Source organism: Onychostruthus taczanowskii, unplaced genomic scaffold (genome assembly GCF_017590055.1).
Source record: "Onychostruthus taczanowskii isolate IOZ18803 unplaced genomic scaffold, ASM1759005v1 scaffold17, whole genome shotgun sequence".
NCBI classification, from domain to species: Eukaryota; Metazoa; Chordata; class Aves; order Passeriformes; family Passeridae; genus Onychostruthus; species Onychostruthus taczanowskii.
In genome coordinates this window covers 5,147,181-5,169,592 of record NW_024498906.1, presented here as the reverse complement: position 1 = coordinate 5,169,592, position 22,412 = coordinate 5,147,181, and the positions used below count along the sequence as shown (strand labels likewise).

The window sequence follows — 22,412 nt, the reverse complement described above, 5'->3', positions numbered from 1 at the left end:
TTACTTCTTCTGGACATGGCATAACTGATGCCATGGTGCACATATTTCAACTAACTCCTAATATTTCCTCATTTAAAAAAATGCATATATAATAATAATCAAGCTACATATTTATAGACTTGACTACACACAAACTTTTCAAGCTAAAAAAAAAAATTTCAGGTAATGGCAAAATGCTTGTCTGCTAGTGTTTTGTGTTTATAACAGTAGCAGCTACAATAGTATTTTCACAATAAAAGAAAGCAGAAAAATATGAATCACAGTATGGTTTGGTTAAATAGTTGGTTTTATCCTACACTCCTTTACACTTAATATATTGCATTCTTGATTTTACTTGGATTCAAGGCAGCATTGTATTGATCAGACTGTTTTTCATAATATTTTACTATGTTTAGCCAGATATTTTTGTTTTGCTTTCTTTACTGAAATTAAAAGTGTTTTGAAAGCATGATTAAGTTAGTTAAAATATGTTTTTAGGTTTCCTAAAGCTCAAAATTCTTACAATTAGATAAAGCAGTGATCTCTAACTGTGTCAATCCACTTAAATTTTCTTCACTGAGGGTACTGCATAATAGAAGAACTAATGGGCTATGAACTAGAAGAGAATACCTTCAATTGCCTCCATTTCACTGTGTGTTAAGAACATATATTTTCTAGAGGAAGTCCTAAACACATATCTCCCCCGCTTCCTCCTTTCTTATACATACCACAGAGAACTGGAAACAAATTACATTACTTTCTGAAAATGTTGGGCAGTTCTCCAGGTGAAGCCATTTATCTCTATCAAGCAGCTCACCTGTCAGATTGACAGAAGATAACCATGCCTGTCCATACTGCCTGCTCTCTAAGCTGTAAAAGTTTAAATTGGGGAGGCATCATTTTCATTGTCTCTGTAGAGAAATATATATCTTCAAGACTATAAGATCAAAATGCCATAGTGATCATAGAATCATGGATTATCTCAAATTGGAGCGGACACATAATGATTGAGCCCAACTCTCTGTTCCTCACAGGGCTACCCAAAACTAAATCATGTTGGGATACAGTGGTAAACACAGAAATTTTAAGTAAATATAAATAATTTGAATCATGATATCCTTGTTTATTTGTGATCTTTGTATGTTTGACTCATTTTAAGCAAGATGGAGATTTTTTTGCATAATTTCCAGTTCCGTTTCTTTTCTAAATGCACTAATTCATATAAAGTTCATGACCTCGTTAGGATCATAAAGCTTTTTCACATGCTCTGCATGTCAACCTCTAACTTTTAACTGAAGTAGTAATTTGCCAATTAATGAAGCTGAAATGACTGAAATAAATATACCCTTTATGCACTTAAGAAGAGTATAGATGAAAAAGCTGTAGAAATTCTGAATGTAGTACACAATAAGAAAATCATCCACATTTGGTTGTGATTGTTATCTATATTGTGACTCCAAATGTATTCTAAACACATAAAAATTGCTTCCTTGCCAATTTTTATCTAACAATTATTGAGTGCCTTGCACTAAATATTTTATCCTTTTTTTTTGTGACAGAAAATCAAGCTCATCATACAATTCCCAGTGACTATTGGTACACTTTAAAGAAATATCATTCACTATATGATTCAGATTTTTACAAAAATATATAATTTCTGCATTATAACTTGCAAAATCTGCAAATTTGATATACTGTGCTTCAGGAAACATAACTGACTCTCACATGTCTTCCAAATTAGAATTATTGAAGAATTAGAATTATTGAAGAATCTGATACTGGTTCATGAAAAATGCTCAAAACTCTATTAATCATGTAGCTGTTCACTCAGAAACATTACTTCCCCCTTAGCACTCTTCACTGTTGGGAGTCTATAATAGTTATTCTGCCACTCAAATTAAATTTCTTTGGTGCATTTTCTAAACACCAAAGTGCAAAACATGATGGTCAAGGTAAGTACTGCATATCAATGAGATTCTCAGTGGCAGCAAAGGACTGAAACACAAGCAGATTGCTCATTTAAAGCCACCATTTAAATGAGACTTGGAGAGGAGAGACTGGCAGTAGGATTTGCTGTAGTTTCCCAGAGCTGAGGTTTTAATGCAGTATCTGCTGTCCTGTGTCATACACAAACATTACACTGCAGTCTGCTACAGAGCCTCATCCACATATTTACTCCCCCTCCCATCATTGTAGAGGGAACACATCCCACATAACACATCATACACATACTCCACATCCCACAAAAAACAACACCCACTATCCTGTGTAAATTACTGTATGTCAAGTCTTTTCCGTGAGATACAGTAGGAACCCACTATCCAGCCCAGCTTATCTCATCTGTCAGCCAGCCATGCCTGTGCTGCCCTGATGGGACTAAGGGACTCTGATTTTCAGTGCTTGAAGCACACATTCCAAAAAATCTGGGTCATAACATATCATCCTCATATGCAACTGCATCTTATCTCTTTCACTGACACAATGCAACTGTCATTAAACCTGGCAAAAATGATGTCTTCAGACCATATCATGTCCACAGAAATGGCATTTACTGATTAATCTTGTTCATCATGTTATTTTGACTATAAACACATTAATCCAAACTCTTCTATTTTAGCTGATTTAATTTCATTTGGCCTTTTCTGATTTTCTACATGTGCTAAATACCCACAAGATTTGAATGTGTGGCTGCATTTTGCTCATAAAGAATAGGAAAGCAGAGCTTAAAAGTATACCACTCTAACAAATTGTACATTATTGTATACACTGTCAGTTTTTTTGCCCTAATTAACAACTGGGTATTTTCTCTCTGGTGAGCAATATGAGAGATTAACAGAGTCCTTGTTTTTTATTCATTCCCTATTTAACACTTCCTGCAGGCAACACATTTAATGTTGGGACCTATATGATTTTAGAATGATTCCCTAAATATATTTGTAGTGGGAAAACTGAACTTTTTTTTTTTTTAAGCAGTAGAAAATATTCCAGGGCAGACAACTGTTCTAATATAACACTTCTTGAATAATGAACAAGCTTGGGTTTGAGAGAGGGTTCGTGAGGCCCATAAAGACTCTGCATGCTGTTTTGCCTTCAGCACTTGAGAGCCAAATGGAAAAATTAACAATTTCAATAAGCACAAATGGAGTATTTACTGTCAGTGTCAAGTAGATCTCACATTGTTTGAGGCCATTCTTCTTCTCACTTCAAGTGATGAATGGATCAATACAACATTGCTGTTGCAGAAAAAGGAACTGACACTTACCAAGCATAAAAGCAATGCTGCTGTGAAGGAAACCTTTTGGGGAGAGGGTATTTTGGCCTGTGTTCTGCAGCAGGGAGATTGGACACACGCTCAGTGTCCCCTCCAGCATCAGCTCTGCCTGCCTGGGGGCACTTGGCCCTCTCATTCCTGACCTGGGTGACTAAGAATGATGCACCCTAAAAAGGTGAAAGCTGTGTGTGTCCCTACTAAGTCTCACTGCCATCTTAGAGATGTTTTTAACACAGACATGGATTCAATATAATTTTTATAGCAGTAAAGCCATGCAATTTATTAATAACTTTTCTACCTATAGTGTTACAGAGCCTGGGGTAAAATTCATAGGAGAGAAGAGTGGGAGATAATATATTAATTTTAGCAAGGTATGCACACCCCATTGAAATTAAAATCATATAACTCTGCTGCCATGTAATTTGTATATTTTAAATACCTGAACAAAAATGTGAAGTAAAAAACCTAGATGTAAAGGAATGCAGTAATTAAAGGTTCCTTAATCCTGCCTCCCCGTGTGCCTATATTACAATGTTATCTTTACATAGCATGAGAATTTCTTTTTCCCCAGTCTTTCCTCCACTCAGCCACTTTCTTTTCAGATTTGGTACTCTGGATGTGCAAGCCCCAGTAAATGTTCTCTGATCTCATCTTTCTTCCTATCTGACTGCTCAGTATGCAGGACCTGGTTTGACTTACTGCATATCCTGAACTGAATACAAAGGATTTCATTTCCTTATAAACTCATATATAGTTTTATCACTTCACTATCTAGGTTTTTCATTAAACTTTCACCTCTCAAACTAGAATATTTGGCTGCAATCTCACAGAGAAAATATTTTTCCTTTTTCTGCCCAACCTGAAAACTTAGGCCAAACAATTCTTAAAGAGGTAGCTTTTTTTCTCTGCAAAGTTAACTGAAATTTTTGATCCTAAGATTAACTCCTTTCAAATAAGCCTTGATTGAATGAAAATGACTATTAAATAGCATGTACTTGGAATGACTGCATGAGCAGCTGAAAAAGCTTACTCCATGGGTAAGTAATATAGACTCAATTCCTGAGTTCCAGCTGCTTAACTGTGTACTCAGTGAGTGCCGTGAGGACTCTCACATTCATGTTTAGACTCTAAATGGTTATGAAGGACGTTTCCAGCAACTCTTGAATTTTACCTCAAATGAAAACACATTAGCGTGATAGAAGGAAAGAAAGTGTTTGTAGTTTTTAACAGCTCTGAAGCTTTTAATACAAATGGATAACTGCAAATCCAGGTCCCACTGTAGTTATCAGCCATTTTCCAGTGACTAAGCAGTCAGAATCTCAGTCAAAAACTCAGACACTTTAAGAGGGAAGAGTTTTATGTTGAAAAGTACTTGTATTTTCTGCACTTTGGTAGCAGTGTAAGCCCTTTCTTGCTGGGGAAAGAACTGCTCCTAAAGTAAATGAGATTCAGATGCCTTGAAGCCAGAACAGTGGCTCAGTTAAAGCTTTTTTTTTTTTTTTCCGGTATTAGTTTAAGTGCTCATTCTCCAGATATTCTTTTCCAGCTCAGCTGAGAATAGTGACAAATCCAATGCCTGTCAGTCCTGGAATATTGCCTATCCAGGGGTCCTGAAGCAAATTAAACAAAGATGTTGGTTTAGAAGCCTCATCTTTTGTTTTTTACACCTTGCTATTAGCATTATGCAGAATCATACTGCAGGACAGTACATCACACATATGCCTTGCCTGTATTCTGGTAGAAAGATCTGGGGATTTCTGAGGCTGACAATCTTCTCTGTTCTGCTGCTGAATAGATACAAGGCCTGAAGGTCTATGCACCTTATTCTTCTTTCCTCAGCATTGAGAGGAAAGGGATTCTGGAAGCATACTTTCATTAAAAGGTGAGATCAAGTCTTTTATTTTTCATTTGCCACAATATAAAATGTTATGCTGAAATAAATTTAATTTTTATTAAGCCTTGCCTTTTCCCAAGGATCCACAAACAGAGAAATAGTTGAAATACAAGAAAACTATAGCCAAAAGCAAGGAAGTTATTGGCAAAGCTAATTTTAGTATGTAACACTGCTAATGAGCACACAAATTTGAATGCATTTTGGTTAAACTTTTGCTTGTAAAGTACCATATTAATAGTCATACCTCAAACAGCACTGATGATAAAATGAACAATGCTCTTTATTTAATGACTCACCACATCTGGAAGTTACTGACTGCTATTTGAAACATATAAGAATTACATTCATGGTATCTAGATTAAGAATAGCTCTGAACCTGAAAGTCACTAATCCTATTATATCCTGCATCTACAGATGCATACGTGGCTGGGGCCTCCAGCACAAGAGAGATGTGGGAAGTTAGAGAGGGTAGGAGAGAGTCCAGAGAAAGGCCATGAAGGTGATCTGTAGCACTAATGCTATGGAGAGACTGAAGGAGCTTTCTTAGTTCAGCTTGAAAATGAGAAGACTCTGAGGAAACTTTCCAGCCTCCTTGAATGGAGCTTCAAAAAAGATGGGGAGTGACTTTTTCCATGGGCAGATGGTGATATAACAAGGAGGAATGGTTTTAAGCTAAAAGAGGGTAGGTCTAGTTTAGGTGTTAGAAAGAAATTCTTTATCCAGGGGGTAGTGAGGCACTGGCACAGGCTGCCCAAAGAAGCTGTGGATTCATTCTGGATTCATTCTGAGCTGAGCCCCATTTCTGGAAGTGTTCAAGACCAGGCTGGATGGGGCTCTTAGCAACCTGGTTTCATGGAAGGTGTCCCTGCCCATGGAGAAGGGTTGGAAATAGATAATCTTTAAGGTTCCTTCCAACCTCTGAGATTCTATTATTATATACAAAGAGACATATCTTTAAATATTGCACATATATGCATATTCAAATATATATGTATGATGAGCATAGTTGAGCAACTATGCGTGTGTGTGTGTGTATATGTGTGTGTTAGGGTGTGTATTTACATGCACAAACTAGCTCTTGCAATAAGTGAAAAAAGGAGCCCTTCTCACTTTCTAATCTTGATTAATTTTCTAAATGAAGACCAAATTTAGCACTCAAATGCTGTATCATAATGCTTACTACATTAAAAGGCTGAATGAAGATTACAGAGACATCCTTGACCTTTGATAATCTTCTCAGCTTTTGCAATTAAATATGACAAAATTTATTTGGTCACTCTCATCACCTTTGAAATTAGCACCACCAGGCTATACTACTTTGACAGATGGTAACACTAAACATGCACCAAATATGCAAATGTAATTAGTTTCTCTCTATAGTGGGAATATCTGAACAATATTATTTTCAGTGTTACAAATAAGTTCTATATGTTAAGTCTGCCTGTAAGCTTTAAAAGAAGACATTAAAATCTAAAGCAAATTTATTTTTTTCATACTACCATCAATTCAGGATATATTTACTAAAAAAGTTACTCTTTAGTTATTCTATATACACCATTGGAACAGAATAAACAATTATGAAATGGAGTCTTCGCAGCATGGGTCATTATTTACCTCTTGCTTATGTGTGAACTCTGATTTTATGATAATAGAACACGGAAGTGACATATTTTAATCCAAATTATTTATGTGTTACAAGATGTCATTTTATTACTTCTTGCATATCAAATCTGGAGTTACTTTGAGATCTCATATGACTTCTCCAAGTACTCTACTCTCTTTACAATGAACTATTGAATCAAGTGCATCAGCAATCCTTTGAAAAACCTGCTATTTTGACATTGCCAGACTCAGCAAGTAACTTGCTTTTTTCATGCCCTACATTTTCAAGGCAATGTTTCATTACCATAAGTACCAGTATTTTTTTCCTCCAGTTCCCTCCATACTCTCTCGTGCTTTTGACTAGGATCCAGAATTCCTATAAAATTATTTACTGGATGGCCAAAAATAAAAATAATCTCATAGATGTATTGGAAAACTTAAATGAAATAAATTCATTAATTAATTAAATTCTATTTAATTACTGTCTAATTATTTTTCACTGCTAATCTTACCACTGTTTTCTCCTTCATTGATTTTGTTATGACTCTAACAAGTTTCCAAATGTCCACCTGATTTGCATCTGAATTTTCCTGAACACTTTTCCTCACAGGTATAAAATAAAATAAAAAAAACCCTCCAACCATTTTTAAAATTTTTTTTTCTCACCATGACATCCTCTTATATTTACTCAATTTTTGTAGCATGCACAAACAACCCCTAGACAAATAATTAAGCCTCAGATTGAAGACTTGTGATTGTAACCATGATATTATGGAAAATCCTTGCTGGGATTTTTCCTCTCCTGAGAAGCTGAGGAGCCTCAGGAGAGAAATGTAAACAATTACTATCTGCTGCTGTGGAATGCAACAAGTGCATCCATGATTGGTCCATGTAGATTGTTTTCCATTGATGACCAATCACAGCCACCTGTGTTAAGGCTGTGAGCAGTCACAGGATTTTTGTTATTCGGTTTTGTTCTGTTCGTTCTTGTAGCCTTCTGATCTCTCTGTTCTTTTAGTATAGTCTTAATGTAGCATTTTAATATAATATTTAACATAATAAATCAACCTTCTGAAATGGAGTCAAGCCTCGTGGCCCCGCCACACGTGGAGAGTAATCAACATGTGATGATGTTTCTTCTTTCTATATCAGATAAAGATGATATCCCAGCATATTTTTTTAATTTTTTTTTTTTTTTTTTTTTAAATAGAGGAGAAGATTGAAGAGAAGGGAAAGAGGGATGGAGGACTTCACCTTTCCACTCTTCTTTATTCTGGGAACTACACAACCTCTTCTTCATTACTCGGAATATTGGCTGCCTGTCTCTGCTTTGTGAAGGAAGAGAAGCAAGGGTCAGAACACGGACCATGGAAGAACTTCTTACTGCTGCTAGGACTGCTATAACTCAGTGCTGGCCTGGGGGAAATAGTCTAATTGCTGTGGGAAGTAGATGTTGATGGAATTGTTCCAAAGCCATCCTGAAAACACAGCACCTTCTTCCCAACTTTGTTTACTCTTACCATAGTGGGAGCAGAAAGTAGTCAGTAGGCAAATTCCCTACGGTGTCTCTGCTGTATTCGTGACCTTTCGGGGTCATAGCACACATCCCCTTTCCAGATTGAGTCCTTCTGGAAAAGTCATGAAAACATCATCTCTCTTCACCAGAGATCATCTAATATTTGATACTTCTGGGAGCCTGACTAAAGGCTCACAACTGCTGCTTTTCTTTCCATTTTCTAAAGGATGAATTGCAATATTTTTTGTCAGAAATCTTGGAGATACTAAACTAATTACTAAAAGACTTATTTGTTGTACTGATGGCTTTTAAGTCAGTCTGATAAATTTTGTGAGCATCAATCACTATTTTAGATTTGCATTTCATAAAAAATATATGATCATAAATTAATTCAATTCCATTACTTTCTTGTATTATATACTCATCCAGTAAGTTTAATATTTTAAAATGCCAGCTTCATGTCATAGCACTAAGTACAGACATATATCCCTTGAGTTTTATATCAGCCACTGCATTTCAGCGTGTGTGATGGAAACACACAAACCAAGTTAATTTATTTTAGAATGCAGTTTGAGACATTTCAGTTCTGTCATCCACTTACATTCATACACCTGTGTGCTACATCTAAACTCCTACCGTAGCTGTCAGTCTGCCTGATGGAGCCTAGAAAATGGTTTACAAAAGTTCATTTTATTTACCTTGGAGGGGGTGAGTAGTGGCATGTGGCTTACCCAAATGTATCCCACATTCAGCCTCCTCCAGATCTAATGTCAATATGTCATTCCCTTGGAAGTGTCCTGGAAATGCTCCTAGAGCCTCTAAAACAACACTAGACACCCATCCCTGTATAATGGAATCAAATCTTAGCTCTATTTTAACAACAGTTAAATTGCCTTCTGTCCTGAGAACAAGGAGAATTAAAAAAGGAAACAACTGACATGCAGCTTTTTAGAGCCTAGATGCTTAAACTGAATTTGATGTCCACAGATAGCTTATATACAAAGAGGTAAGCACTTGCAGGGCAGATTCAAAATACAATATTAGATACTAAGAGCAAACTAAAATGACCAAGTACGTGGCCCATATTACTACTAGCAATACCACTTGGTTGTTTTGAATTCTGAGAGAGGAAACAAAAAAGATCTATAAAAATTTGAAAAAAATTAAAAGCTACTGTTTTGAAAATGAATGAAAATAATTTTAGTTCTTTGCCTTTTTCTTCCATTTTTTTTTGTAGCACTGTGAAGAAAACAATAGATCCTTGACTTAAATATCTATTATATGGAAATAACTTTATTTGTATTTTCTCTTTCTCCTGCATTTGCTAAAGAGTCAGCTGTACAGCCACTTCTTCCATTCTGTTGCAAGTTTTTTGGACTTTTTCTGAGGTGAATGAAGTCAGATGCAGAGTGTAAAACAGACAAAATACTGCCTACTCTTTAACAAAATAGAAACTATGTTTTTTACCATGAACAATGCAGAGTAATACAACCTATCTGTTAGGACTTTCTTCTCTTAAATTACATAAGTAAAATCAAACATCACAGTCATATTTTACTATTTTGTTGAAATGAGATCTGAAGGGTTACTTTTTCAGTCAGAATTATTAATTTAGTTGTGAACAGAAGAACCTAGACAATCAAAGCACAAATCCAGTTTGCTGAAAGTGCTCTTAAGTAGAAACTAACAATCTCTAATAAACAGTGGAAGCAATAGTCAAACTGTTATTTGTTACACTGCTGTATTTAGACAAATAGCTCAACAACAAAAGAATTAGCAGTAAAAGAAACTGGATATAACATAGAAGGCTTTTCTTTAAATCTTTCTTCAAGCATTATTTACACCACTTCTATAAGTTCAGAGCTGCATTAAAATGCAATATTAACAATGCCTTCTGCTCAGTCAAATACACTAATTCCTTCTTTTCCAGTATCAATATTCTTCCCCTATTCTGTGAAAGTGTAGGCATTTGCTATTTTGCCCTCAGTAAAAATTAGTATGAGTCTTTATAAAAGCCTTTAAATCTTACATAAAAGAATTATCTGGACTAACTTGTTCAGTTCTAGCCCATCAAGACTCCTCACTTATTCATGACTCCACCTACTGTAAGGGTCCTATTGCTCCTTTTTCTAATCATTATCATGCTTGTTTGCTTGTTTTTCATTGTTGAGTTCTCACTCAGCCAAGTAAATAGCAAACACACGCTGGAATTTAGCTTTATGCTAAGTTATACCAACCCCACAATGAGAAGATGTACCTTGCACTCACCTGCTTATCTCCTCAGCATTAGGTGTTTGTTTTGTCCTAACACATGTGGAAGGTGTTTACCATGCACAATGAAGATACTAATGTCAGACAGCTGACCTCCTGCAGCTTCAGGACAGGGGAGTGGAGAATGAGTAGATTTCCATCTCCTGACTTTCAACAAGCATTAACTTCAAGCAAATCCCACATTTATTTCTAGGAGCAACTGCTTTTGCCATCTGTACAGAGCACTTAATGTAAGCTCCAGCTACCCAACCTGTATAAATTCCTAATGTTAGCCCAAAGGCTTTTTCAATTCACCAAGCCTCTCTAAGTCACAGTCAAAAATTACATGGATATCTGACTAGCCTACCAAGCTTGCATTTGAAAAGGAGATGGAGCAAACACAGGAAAATAAGAGTCAAATTCCTTGTGATGGCTACCATTTTCACAAAAAGAACACATCTTGGAAAAAGCTTACAAAACTTACAAGCTTAAAAATGGCGTGTAAAAATAATGAAGTCACAGTTAATTGCCTCCCATGCTCTCTATAAACCAAAGGACCACAACGGCAGGGACTAAGGAAAGTCCATCTCATGTGTTGAACAAGGTTCTCCTGAACTTGCACACCATTTCAAGAGGCTGTCAGAGTTGTTGTTTTACTAGAACCATAGGATTGCTAAGGTTGGAAAAGACCTCTGAGATGCTAGAGTCCAACTGTTAACATAGCCCTTCCACAGTCACCACTGTGCAGCTGTGTCCTGCTGTCCTATCACTCGTTACCCAGGATAATGAGTGGTAATACTGTCTTAAAGGAATTAATAGAATAACAGGCTCTTCTGAGACTTTCTGAGTGTTGCTAGCTCCCTTGGTATTCCTTTGAGAAAGCTTATTTCTCTCATCCATTGTCAGATTCCTTTGTCAGTAATACACATAAGCCTAACCAAAGATCTCATGCAGACCTAGGGAACACCATGATTACAAAGCCTAATGACAAATTGTTTTAAGACTTAATTTCCAGATACTTTCTCCCTTTTTTTTTTTTTTTTTTGGGGGGGGTGGGATTGCTTTGTTGTTGTTTTTTGGGGGGGTTGGTTTTTTTTAATTGACATTTGAGATGTAGTTGTTATATGAATGCTTACTCTTTTCTTAAGATAATAATTTTAAAAATCTCTATAAAGAACTAAAAATATTTACAAGCATATATAGCCAGGATAAAAGGCCCTTGTTGGGTAAGACAGATTTCAAAAAAGGTTTGTACCCAGAAATAGAAATTCCCATTTGTAAACATGTTTTACATTATTCAAGATGATGAAGAAATGATGCTTCCACCAGGTTTATGAAAAATTTATTCTATTTCTTTTCTTTGCTCACCATTTCCTTCAGAAAAGCAAAGATTTCCTTATACATTTTGCATTCAAAATTTCTGACAATTAATTAAACAATTGTGAGTACATGAATTATGTAAAAATATATATTCTGCTTAAACTGAATAGGTAATTTAGCACCTTCCTACTGTGGATGGTTAGCCTTCATGGCAAAGAAAGCAAGAAAGAAAGAGAAAATGAGAAAGAAAGAAAGAAAGAGAGAAAGAAAGAAAGAAAGAAAGAGTTTTTACTAAAAATAATTACACGTTAGTTTAAAATTCCCTTTTATCATTTCAGATTTATTTAAATAATATCTATGTGTTGATAACAATGCACATTCATATAACTGTGATTATTTTAACTATCTGTACAGAAATTAACAGTTAAATAGTTATATTAATTAAGCCATAATTGACATGATTTGACAAAATTAGATCTTCAAAATTACAGAAAACCAATACTTCATATTTGAAGATGACACATCCTATCTAAAAAGATAAATTTATGCTATCTAAACCTAAAATTAATTTTCAAATGATGAAGATAAAGAACTACTTTTTTTCATAAATTCAACAATCTCACATTTCTCAGGGAAAAAAAAAAATCTATTCTATATTGTGATAGTGATGCTTTTCAAAGATAATTTGGAAGTAGTTTTAACTGACTTTTTTGAAAATATTAATGTTCTGTTATTTAAAATATGTCTGTTGCATTATACTTTATTTGTCAAATAAAAAAATATATACTAACAACTATATAGCAGGGAAGTTATGTGATTCCACAATGCAATATCTGTATGTGTGGATGCATGTACATATTTATGTGTAAATATAAAACCAGAAAATACAACTGCTATGAATTTGAATAGTGATATATTAAACATGGCTAAACAGCAAAAATAAAAGCTGACCTTAAAAATTAGTAAGAAATACTGGTACATTTGAAGCCTCTACCTTCACACATGCAAGACTATAGGAAGGGGAATGAAGCTAAATGCAAGAATAAATAATAATCATATTTCCTTCCTTCCTTCCTTCCTTCCTTCCTTCCTTCCTTCCTTCCTTCCTTCCTTCCTTCCTTCCTTCCTTCCTTCCCTCCATCAGAAAATTCTGTACAGTTCACACTATGTCAGACTTTAGGTCTTTGTCTAAGTTCCTGTACTGTGTGTTACTAATAGAAACAGTTAAGCATACTGAAGCAGGTGTTCAGGTTTTTTCACTAACTGGGGATGAAAATAGATTTGAACAATCTCCATAGATGCTGTTATTCCCATTTTGAACCTTGCTGTCATCTGAATTTAAATCTTCAAAGCTTAATATCACTAAATTAATTATAGGCAGTATTTTTATGGCTAATAAGTACCTAAAGATGTTAAAGATGGAGAAGGTTTTACCTATAATGTAATTTGCAATGCTTTATTTAAACTTCTATTGTTATCTCTATTTATCTGTATCCTAAGCATTTTTTATAGACACTGATGTTTCTGAACAAGACTTGTTCATATGTATTGTTCTGCACTAAATGTTACAGCTTAACAAAGCAGTTAATGTTCATAAATATTAAACATGTTCATAAATATAAATCCTGGCTGGATGGCTGGATTTCACGGGTCATGGTGAAAGGTGCTACATCCAGTTGTTGGCCATCACTAGCATGGTTCCCATGGTTCACTACTGGGGCCAGTTTTGTTCATATTGTTATGGATGGTTTAGAAGAGGGCAATGAGTGCACCCTCAGTAACTCTGTAGATGACAGTGAGTTGGGCAGAAATGCTGGAATGCTGAATGGTACAAAGGCTCTGCAGAGAGTTTGGGACAGACTGGATCGATGGGCTGAGGCCAGCAGCATGAGGTTGAAAAAGGTGAAGTGATGGGTCCTGCACTTTGGTCACAACAGCCCCATGCAGTGGTACAGGATGGGGAAAGAGTTGCTCAAAAGCAGCCCAGCAGGAAAGAATCTTGGAGTTCTGGTCAACAGCCCAGATGACCAAGAAGGCAATGGCACCTGGCCTGTATCAGCAATAGAGTGGCCAGCAGGAGCGGGACAGTGATCATCCCCCTGTACTCAGCAAAGGTGAGGCCATACCTCAAATCTTATGTCCAGTTTTGAGGTCCTCACTGCAAGAAAAACATTAGACAGCTGGAGCATGTCCATGTGGAGCTGGTAAAAGGTCTAGAGAGTGAATAATATGAGGAATTGCAGAATGGTCTGGGATTGTTTAGTCAAAAGAAGAGGAGGTTCAGGAGAGATCTTATCACTCTAAAACTATCCTAAAGGAGGTTGTAGCCAGGTGGGGGCTGGCATTTTTTCCAGGCAACCAGTGATAGAACAAGAGGAAATGCCCTCAAGCTGCATTAGAAGAAGTTCAGGTTCAACATCAGGAATAATTTATTCACTGAAAGAGTAGTTAAGCACTGGAATGGAGTGCCCATCCCGGTGGGTCACCATCCCAGAAACATTCAAGGAAAAACTGGATATGGTGATTAATGCAATGTTTTAGTTGATGTGGTGCTCCTTGTTGAAATGTTGGACTCTGTGATCTTGGAGATCTTTTCCAACCCAAATGATACTATGATTCTATGATTCTAAATCACATCAGCCACAATCTTCACTAAGATCTAACTACAGAATTCCAGTTCCACTGATCTATGCTGATATTATGTTGGGCAACTATTAGAGACATTGTAATTGATGTTTTCAGGCAGGGAAGGAAAAGAATACATGAAGGAAGTGCTCTCTTGATAGGAACAATATTTCAGCTATTTTTGAAACTTTAAAGGCAGAATTTTTGACAAAAATGACTTATTCTTTGCTATTATACCAGGTGCATGTAACAGATACGTAATTTCTGGGAGTTGCACTTGAATATATACATTAACTGTTAGTGCAGCTTATCCAGCTATATTCACTGATATATGATAGATAACAAGCCACCCTGTGATGTGACATCCCTCTCTTCATCACAGGGGGGATGTCTAGGGTTGACCCCATCCTCTACCACCATCACCAATCCCCTTCCTATTTCTCAGGTGTGGCTCTGGGATGTGGTTCTGACCAGCAGCAAATGCAGCCTGCACCCCAGCAGAGCAGAGTGATCTAAAGTGGCAGTGCTGGTGTGGGAAGCAGCTGCAGGAAACAAAACTCAGCCAAGAGAAGCTGAGCCCAGAGCAAGAGTGGCAACACAGTGTGACATGAAAAATTTACTTCTTAGAGGTTTGTCCATCATTGTTTTCCATTGTCTTGGAATTAGGGGTGGGGAAAGCCATCTATGGGAAGCTCCTACCAACTTGTCTTTGTGTGGGAGAGCACACATGGTGCTGGGAACAGCTGCCACCTTATCTTTGTATAGGGAAAGCCACAGAGCGCAACCTAAGGGGAGTGGCACCATCTTGTCTTTGTCCTGGTGGCCACACAGAGCTAGGTCAAGGTGATGAACACCCTTTGAGTGTAAACACTGTCTTAGGTTGCAAGATGTGGCTGGGGGTGTGCATTCTATTGCCATCAGTTCGAAGTGGGACAGTTTTCTTCTGTTAATTGGGCCATCTGTTAAAACCAGGTGGGGCAGTTTTCTTTATCTCTTCCACAACCAATCTTCCCTCCAGGAGATATCTTCTGGTAATGGGCCATTGAGTCTCACTGCATGACTGATAAAAATCTATCATCCCATTGGGAGATGCTCCACCCAGTGGGAGGAGCCAAGCATTCCTACCCAGATATAATCTGGCATTTGGAATGCTACAAGAAGCCTTCTCCACTGGATTCCCAGAGGAAGACCAGGTCCATGTACACCACCACCAAAGGACCTTCAGAGGAAAACTACATTCTTGAGGAGGATCACTGCTTCAACAGAACCACATCTGTCACTCCAGGAGGGCTGCAGCCACCATTTCAATTAGGCTGCTACCTACATCATGTCCAACAGGGTGTCAAGTAATATTCTGACTCTGTCAGTGTTTTCTATTACTGTATCCTTATTTTTATCTTTTTTTTTTTTTTTTTTTTTTCCCCGGTAAAGAATTGTTATTCCTACTTCCATATTTTTGCCCGAGAGCCGCTTAATTTCAAAATTATAGTCATTTGGAGGGAGGGAGTTTACATTTTTCATTCCAAAGGAGGCTCCTGACCTCCTTGGCAGACACTAGTCTTTTCAAACCAAGACAAGTACCTTTTTATTTGTTATTAATATTGCTGCTAATACTGTGCATTTCTTACTCCACTGTTGTTTGCTTTCAGTAAACTCTTATCTCAACCCACAGCCTCTGCCTTTGCCCCTCTCTTGCCAAGGGGGTGGTGGGAAGAGGAGTGGTTTATTTGTAGGTCTAATTTCTGACTGGTAGCAAACCACTGCAGTAGTTTAAAGCAGATTAGAACATGGTCCTACCTACCTCTGGATTGAATAAAAATCCATGTATTAAAAGCCATGAATACAGGTTGACATGATAAACGTAAAGTATGTCTGAGTAGCTAAATTCAGCATTTATCTATACTTTCTGGAAATTGCAACATCATGTAATTAAGGTTTTCTTTATATAAACAGAAGAGATTAATTATGGTATTTTAAATAGCATTATGGAATAATTGACAAAACTGTTTTCATTTTCATGGCTACTGTTACACACTTATCAGAAAATATTAATCCAAATATAACTAAACCTGTTCTCCTGAAGGAGCTTAATCCCGGTGTTTTTGTGGGTTTTTTTTGTTTTTGTTTTTTTTTTTTTTTTTAAAGAGAACTGTCATCATCAGAAAAACTATGTTGAATACGTTATTGGACAAACCATGTGATATGAAATGTCTCACAACTTATATATAGAGTTCATAGAATAAGATTTTTATAAACACATTATTTAGTAAAAATCTCCTTCAGCACACACAAGCCACACAGCAATCTGTGCTCCTCCTCCCTCTATCCAAGACAAAAAACCAAAACCAAACAACCAAAATCCCCCAATTTAAAAAAAAAAAAAAAGAAAAAAAAGTGGCCGACAGTAAACCTTTCCAGTTGCTGATAAAACAATTTCCACATTTTTCTTGTATCACTGTACTAGCTGCATTGTGCCTTCCTTTTCTAACTACTCAGTTGCTCTACACTTTCCTTTTGAGTCTTTGTATTGTGTATTAGTAGCAAGACCACATTTATAGTTATCCAGATAGAGAGAAAAACTGTAAAGGGCTGGAAAAAATCTCTGTGTAAACCATATTAAAGATGCAAAAAGAAGCTGAAACCTGTTGCAGAAAGCAGAAGCAGAATCCAGTCCTGTTTCTGGTGATAAAACTTGATGAATCAGAAGTTCAAGTTTTTGGAAGATATCTGTCACTCAGCCTCTATTATCAGGTTAAGCCAGATGTAATTCTAAAGGATGTATGTAAACATGCTGAAATTTCACCTTCTGTTTTCCTTGATGCAACTACTTTACATCAAATAATTTTTTTTTTTTTTTACAAAAGAAAAGTTAATTCAGTTAAATAAGTTAATGAAATCCACATAAAATTAAATCCGAATGTAAAAAAACAGAAATAATTTTTACTCTAGGATAGTGATTCCAAGAGTGAAACCAGAATCAGAGAAAGGAACAGATATTTATTCATCCAGTCCCAACCACCTTATAAATTTTAGATTTTGTTATAAATGACTAAATTTATACAAAAGCAAATTTAATATGTTCAAGACATTTAATAGCAATTTCTAGTCAGGCTTAAAAAACCTTCAGGGAAGGGAATGCCAGGAGCAGAAGAAAAAAGAACACAGTCAGAAAAATTTTCTTTGGCACAAAGTCTCACTTGTTTTATGTTTGGTCAATTAAAATGCAGTATATTAAAATATAGTACCTTATAACACATGCATAGAGCCCGCTGTCTTGTACCAGTGTTGGTCTGAACCAAATGGAGTCTTCTTCTTTGCTCATTCTGGTTCCATCAAAAGCTATAGGTTCCTCAAAATCTCCAGGTCCAGAGCTTTTATACCACATCAAACTAAGTCCAGCACTTTGGGCTAGGGAGTAATTAGCTCTAATATATCCATAAAAGAGTGCACATTTTATACGAACAGGTTCTCCCACTAGAACTTGATATTTCTTGTAATCCACAGACCAGTCAGTGCATCCATCAGCTACAAGAGAAGAGAAAATGTATTTCAAAGAGATTGTCAAAGGCTTTGGAAAGCACTATTCATGAAGCAGTCTTTATTGTGGGAAAGTATTGTATTTGAAAAAAAGGTCCATTGAGGCACTAGCAGTATGCTTTTTATCCCTGAAAAATTAACTGCATTTTCATGATGTTTATCTCTTGTACTCGTCTATAGTGGACAGAGCTATTAGGACATATATTGCTAAGTGTTGATAATCTCTGAGCAGTAACTGAGCCATTACTCTTTTATCTTTTGTGGAACTCCAGCATGAACAGTCATAAAATGCTGAAGTGAAATTAGTGCAACACAGAGGGCATGTGGTTCACAGGGTGTCACTATCTAAATTGCATCAATCAGATATTTTCAGTGTTACCATGTAAGTGAAAGTCTCAGAAGATATTAGGACAAGGAGCTGTGGTCTGAACTATATACTAGGAAAGTCTGGCATAGATTTGAAGGAGGAGAAGAAACTGTCTTTACAATAAGACCAGATGCACAAAAAGTTACTTCCAGGAAAATTACTATCAATAATATAAATAGATTATTCAAGAACATATTAAAATAGATCTTAGTTGGAATTCCTGACTTTCCAGAACTACATTACAAATTGTGGTTATTAATGTTTTCTTTTTTTTTTTTTTCCCTGTTGAATAACATGAGCCCTTACCAATACTGTCCCACAATAACTGCTCATCAGAAAGCAAAACTAAATTTATTTGGCACGCTGAACCCCAGGAAAATAACTAAACCCCAAGGCCAAAAAACCACCAAACTGACACCCGCTTCCCCTGTATTTTTAGTTAATACCAAAACAGCAAAAGTAAAAGGCAATTTTCTACAATACCTTCCTTAAGAAAAATTTATATTTTTTAAAGCAATTTCAACCATGAAAATTCACCATTAGGTTCATACACTAAAAAACTGTGTCCAGTCTCAGCTAGTTAACTAGGCCCCAATCCAGTCAGTAAAAAGCAATCAGTACATCCAATGACAATTTATTTCTACTTAATGCTATGTCTCACGTAAATATTTTGTCTTTGAATTTGACATTTTATTAACTTTAAAAGAGCTCAGATAGCTAGATAGCTATCTTAGAAAACCAACTTTTGAAAAACTCTCATTTCATCCTAGAATTGTACAGAGAATTCCAGCTACTGTGCAAGGTAATGCAGTATTTGCACTTTAATTAATATTAGACAATATTTTTATCTGTTACTTGGGAGAAAAATATACTAGTGATTTCTGAGTCCTGTATTTGGGTAATGCCACAGTGCTTATCATGTATTGCAAAGTAAGAAAGAATCAGACATTTTCACACATCCCTGTGTAAGCAATACTCTAAGTTGATCCAGCATAGAAAGATGGGGCAAAAGAGAATGAATTAGAGTGAGTGAAAATTTAGAGTGAATTTGCATTGTGAACAGAATTCACACAGACAGATATTTCATATATCTTTGGACTGTCTCCTCCTGCATTTACTTTTATGACCATGAAGGGAAAATAATATGTCCCTGTTCCAATTTTCCTACATGGTTCCTAAAAAATAGTAAGTGTTTTTACAAGGCCCCAGTAAGACTTAATTGTACTCATGCATAAATTGAAGTGAACGGAAACAAAGCTCACTGTTAGATTCCCCTTAGGACCAAAGAAGCTAACTTTCATGTATTCCAGGATTCAATTACATCTTTTATCATTTCATTTTTACCTCTCTGAAAGAGCATTCTCTCTCACCTGATTTTATTTCTCTCTGCTTCTAAATCCCAATGCCAAAAATGAATTAACAGTCAGCTCTAAGCAGTGTTAATTTCATTATATAAGTTACCAGGTAATAACTTCTTCATCATACTTTATCATCAGATTGTAACCTTGCTTTTCACTGCTTAATTTAGCTAGTACATGATGGTTTACATTATTAGTTTGTAAGTTATGTCTTCTCTCTCAAGATATTCAGTTCTAATGGTTCCCAATTCCTTTAACTTGCAGAATCCATAAGAATGCATTATTGAATAATACCAACTCAAGCTCTTTGTACTGGATGAAGGGTAGAGGCCAGTGACTTTGTTTCAGCATGATATTTCTCATAAGGGACCTTGGGGTCCTGGTTGATGGCAAGTTGAGCCTGAGCCAGCAGTGCCCTGGTAGCCAGGAGGGACAGCCCTGGCCTGGGGACATCAGGGACAGCATCGCCAGCCAGGCAAGGGAGGGGATTGTCCTGCTCTGCTCTGCCCTGGGGCTGCCTCACCTCAAGTACTGGGGGCAGCTTTGGGTGCCGCAGTACAGAAAAGACATTAAACTGTCAAAGAACATCCAAAGGAAGGCAGTGAGGATGGTGAGAGGACTGGAGGGGAAACTGTAAGAGGTCACTTGTCTTGCTTAGCCTGGAGAAGAGAAGACCAAGGGGAGACTTCATTGGGGTCTTCAACATCCTCATAAGGGGAAACAGAAGGCAGATCCCAATTTTTTCACTCTTATGACCCGTGACAGCACTTGAGGAAATGGCATGAAGCTGTGTCAGTGAAGGTTTAGGTTGGATATCGGGAAACTGCTTTTCAGCCAGTGGCTGGGCACTGGAACAGGCTCCCCAGGGAAGTGACACAGTACCAAGCCTGACAGAGTTCAAGTGTTTGGATAATTCTCTCAGGCACATGATGTGACTCTTGGGGTGTCCTGTGCAGAGCCAGGAGTTGGACTCCATGATCTGATGCATGCCTTTTAACTCAGCATATTCTATGATTCTAGAAAAGTCTGCTAACAATCATCTGATTTATCTATGTATTCACTGAAGTATTTATTCATTTTTTGGCACAAACCACATCAAAATGTCCCACCAGATATTTTAAGAGAATATCTACTTGTCCTGGATTCAGCTGGGAGAGATGTAATTTCTTTATAGCAGCTGTTACAAGTGCTGTGTTTTGAATTCAGAACTAATGAGCCCACACCTGCAGTGCTGTGTCCATCTCTGGGCTCCTGAATACAAATGATATGTACAGACTGTGGTGTCCAACAAAGGCCCACAAAGCTGATTAAGGGACTGGAGCATCCCTGCTATGAGCGCAGGCTGAGAGCTGAGACTGTTCCACTCAGCTCTCAGAGCTGGAGAAGGCCTAGGGGGGACCTTAGTAATGAATAGAAATACCTGAAGGGAAGGTGCAAAGAGCCAGGCTCTTCCCTCTGGTGCCCAGTAATAGGACAAGAGGCAATGGGCCCATATTGAAACACAGCAGGCTCTTTCTGAACACCAGGAAACACTTTTTTTTCTGTAAGGGTTACTGAAAATTCACACAGGAGGTTGTGAACTCTCCATTCTTGGAGATATTTAGAAGCCAGAGAGACATGGTGCTGAAAAACCATTTCTAGGTGGACTGCATGACCTACAGAGGTGTCTTCCAACCTCAATCATTCTGTAATTTAGTGCTCTATTACAGTTACACTCAGTGATAACCTTAAGGAAACATATGTCCTCTTCTCAAAGTGGTCTTTGAATGAAATGAACATGAGAGTGTATCTCTTCCTGCTTTCAGAAATATTATACCACTTAAACTACCAACACTGGCATTCAAGTCACTTAGAACTGTATTAACCTTATTACAGCTAGAAGGCTTAATACCTTAAAAATCTTCCAGGAAAATCCTCACACTCAGCCAGTGTGCTAATCTATATGTGAAGGTGCTAATTCAGTTTTGTCAGATATAATAGAAAATCATCATTCCCATCATAAGGCACACTGTGATATTTTCTGATAGCTGATATTTCAGGACATAACTGTCAATCTCTGCATAAAATGCTCCCAATTCCACAGTAACTGAGAAACATAAACAGAAGCTTAAAACCACATAATGAAAAGGAAAACAGACTGTCATGTTCTTAAAAATAATACTGTGAACATTCAGATGATGAGAGCATGCATGTACCATAACCAGCACTTTCTATGTACACACTGCATGTGCTGTATAGAGCACGCATGCGTTTTCAGTCTAGAAAAACTTGGATGTATCAAAAACTAATTAAAAGCCCAATTTCTAGACTCCTTGAAGAACATAAAGATACATTTTAAAAGACCCAAAAATATATTTCATATTTCATATTCATATATTTGATTTTTATATTGACATGACTACCTTAATAATGTTGCATATTTACATGTTAAATGTGTGCTACTGGCTTTGTAAATAGGGACAGAAAACAAAAAAGGTTTAATATTCATTCTGATTGTTTAATATTAAATAAATTGAATATTTCTAGTCAGTTTCATATTGTAACTGTGTCCATTTCTACCTTGACTAGATTTTTTTTGTTTGTGCAAAAGTAGGACATTGACCAAATTATCTAATGTTACTTCTCTTAATTATGGTTGACACAAAATCAACACATTCAATTATGGTTGTTCAAAACAACTATGGGGAAAAAAA

The 22,412-nt window shown here is 36.6% G+C and overlaps 1 protein-coding gene across 1 annotated transcript in view; it reads right to left on the bottom strand.

The window, feature by feature from the left end:
- IL1RAPL1 (interleukin 1 receptor accessory protein like 1) overlaps positions 1 to 22,412 on the bottom strand; it is a 583,023-nt gene that overhangs the window by 287,883 nt on the left and 272,728 nt on the right. Inside the window, exon 2 of the mRNA XM_041399893.1 lies at positions 17,703 to 17,982. Coding sequence (XP_041255827.1) covers positions 17,703 to 17,982 — 280 coding nt within the window. The remainder of the gene's footprint in view (positions 1 to 17,702; positions 17,983 to 22,412) is intronic.